The following is a 2,179-nucleotide window of genomic DNA, read 5'->3' on the forward strand; positions in this document are numbered from 1 at the left end:
TAGGCTCGTGGGACCCACCCTTTGCCCGGGCTGGACTTCGCTCGCTGGAGCTGCTCCCCAGGCCTAGGGCCCCCTCCTGCCTGGGCTGGCCTCTTGCGATGGAGGTGTCCTTACACCGAGAAGGAGAAAATAATTATTCATATTAAAAAGTTATATTTTTCTCAAAATTCAGTAATTATTAGGTGTCGTCACCTTATTGGTCATAAACATGCGTACACTTTTATCTCTTTACACTCATCACACCCGATTGTAGTCTCCTAAAACCCTAAATTCTATTTCTTCGCTTCTTCCATTTCATCCCTCTACCTGCAGCCGCACAACTCCTCCTCTGTCTTTTAAACTCTTCTTCTTCTTCTTCCTGTCTTCATACATTTTTTGCAGTGAGATGGGCGAAGAAGTGAAGGCAGGGCCAGTGGTTCCAGAATCAGTGTTGAAGAAGAGAAAGAGAGAAGAGCAATGGGCCCTTGCCAAAAAGCAAGGCCTTGAATCTGCAAAGAAGAAGAACTCCGAAAACCGAAAGTTGATTTACAACCGGGCCAAGCAGTATGCCAAGGAGTATGATGAACAGGTACATATACAATACCCCAACTTTGAATATTGTTCAATCTTTTTTTTGTCAGTCTTGAACTTAGATCTTTGGATTTCGATTGGGCTCTGATGGTTTGGTTTTCCTGAATTAATTTGCCAGCAAAAGGAGTTGATTAGTTTGAAGCGTGAGGCGAAGCTGAAGGGTGGGTTTTATGTCAACCCAGAGGCCAAGCTGTTGTTCATTGTCAGGATTCGTGGGTATGCATGCTTTTTGTGACATTGGCTATGGATTCTTCCACTTGGAGTTTCTTTGGTTTGAGTGTTCGTTGATTATGATTTTTCTCTTGTTGGTTTTTTTTTAACGTTCAGAATCAATGCCATTGACCCAAAAACTAAGAAGATTTTGCAACTTCTGCGTTTAAGACAGGTAACACCTCAATTGAAGTTTCATTTTTCTGAAATGGGTAATTAAATTAGGCTAATTAAAATTCATGTGATAGTTAAATTATCTGATTTTTCATTCCTTTTTTCTGATTGTTGTAGATATTCAATGGTGTCTTCTTGAAAGTAAACAAGGCCACATTGAACATGCTGCATAGGGTTGAACCCTATGTGACTTATGGGTATGCATTTTTCTATTTTGGAGCTTCATAGACTGGTGATGGTTATTTCCAGGTTTTTTTGTTTATATATTTAGTTTTGCTGTTAATATATTATGCTATGGACTTCAGGTATCCTAATTTGAAGAGTGTCAAAGAACTAATCTACAAGAGGGGTTATGGGAAACTTAACAAACAGAGAACCGCGTTGACTGACAATTCAATTGTTGAACAGGTTTGTTAACAGAGTATATGATCAGTAAATTAAATAATATCTGGATCAAGTTTTCCTTGAACACATTTGCATCTATTCACTGACATGTTTGTGAAATCACAGGCTTTGGGTAAGTTTGGAATTATCTGCGTGGAGGACCTTATCCATGAGATCTTGACTGTTGGACCTCACTTCAAGGAGGCAAATAACTTTCTCTGGCCATTTAAGCTCAAGGCACCCCTGGGTGGTCTAAAGAAGAAGAGAAACCACTATGTTGAAGGTGGTGATGCTGGAAACCGTGAAGATTACATCAACGAGCTCATCAGGAGGATGAATTAGGTTTATGCAAGATATTGATATTTTTGTTTTCGAGATTGAGGTGTTTACTTTCTTTTATCTTGTCAATCAACTTCATCAGACTTTTAGTTCCCCTATTTCATTGTTAAATTTAAGTCTGTGGTATCTTTACAAATGGTTTTCCTTGTCAATCTTATTGATTTTTCTTACCCTGAAATGGTGTGGGAAGCAAATTTCAAAGCACTGGATTCTCCGTACTAGTCATTTGAAACAGTGAAAGCGTTTCAATTGATTACTTGCTCTGTTTGCCTACCCTTTCGAATGGTTGATATCGGCATTATACTATGTAAGACATAGCAGTCTTTATTTTAACAGGAGTGGGAGACTATCTCGTTGTTATTGAGTTGGTATGAAATTTCAAGTTTTAGTCTGACCTAATGCTAATGGTCTTTGAGATTGTATGTACTTCTGCAGCTGTGTGTGTTATATGACAATTGTGGTGAAATGCGTCCAAAAACCGCACACTTAAGCTGCCCCAACA

The 2,179-nt window shown here is 39.0% G+C and overlaps 1 protein-coding gene across 1 annotated transcript; it reads left to right on the top strand.

The window, feature by feature from the left end:
• Positions 1–285: 285 nt before the first annotated feature.
• On the top strand, positions 286–1,813 carry LOC110758428 (large ribosomal subunit protein uL30y). The gene is made up of 6 exons (XM_021960289.2): positions 286–568; positions 689–786; positions 898–955; positions 1,072–1,151; positions 1,260–1,362; positions 1,465–1,813. Exons 1-6 carry the CDS (start codon positions 386–388, stop codon positions 1,678–1,680), a joined length of 738 nt encoding a protein of 245 aa, XP_021815981.1. The 5' UTR covers positions 286–385; the 3' UTR covers positions 1,681–1,813.
• The last annotated feature ends 366 nt before the right edge of the window (positions 1,814–2,179 follow it).

This window comes from Prunus avium, chromosome 1 (assembly GCF_965620075.1).
Source record: "Prunus avium chromosome 1, drPruAviu1.hap1.1, whole genome shotgun sequence".
NCBI classification, from domain to species: Eukaryota; Viridiplantae; Streptophyta; class Magnoliopsida; order Rosales; family Rosaceae; genus Prunus; species Prunus avium.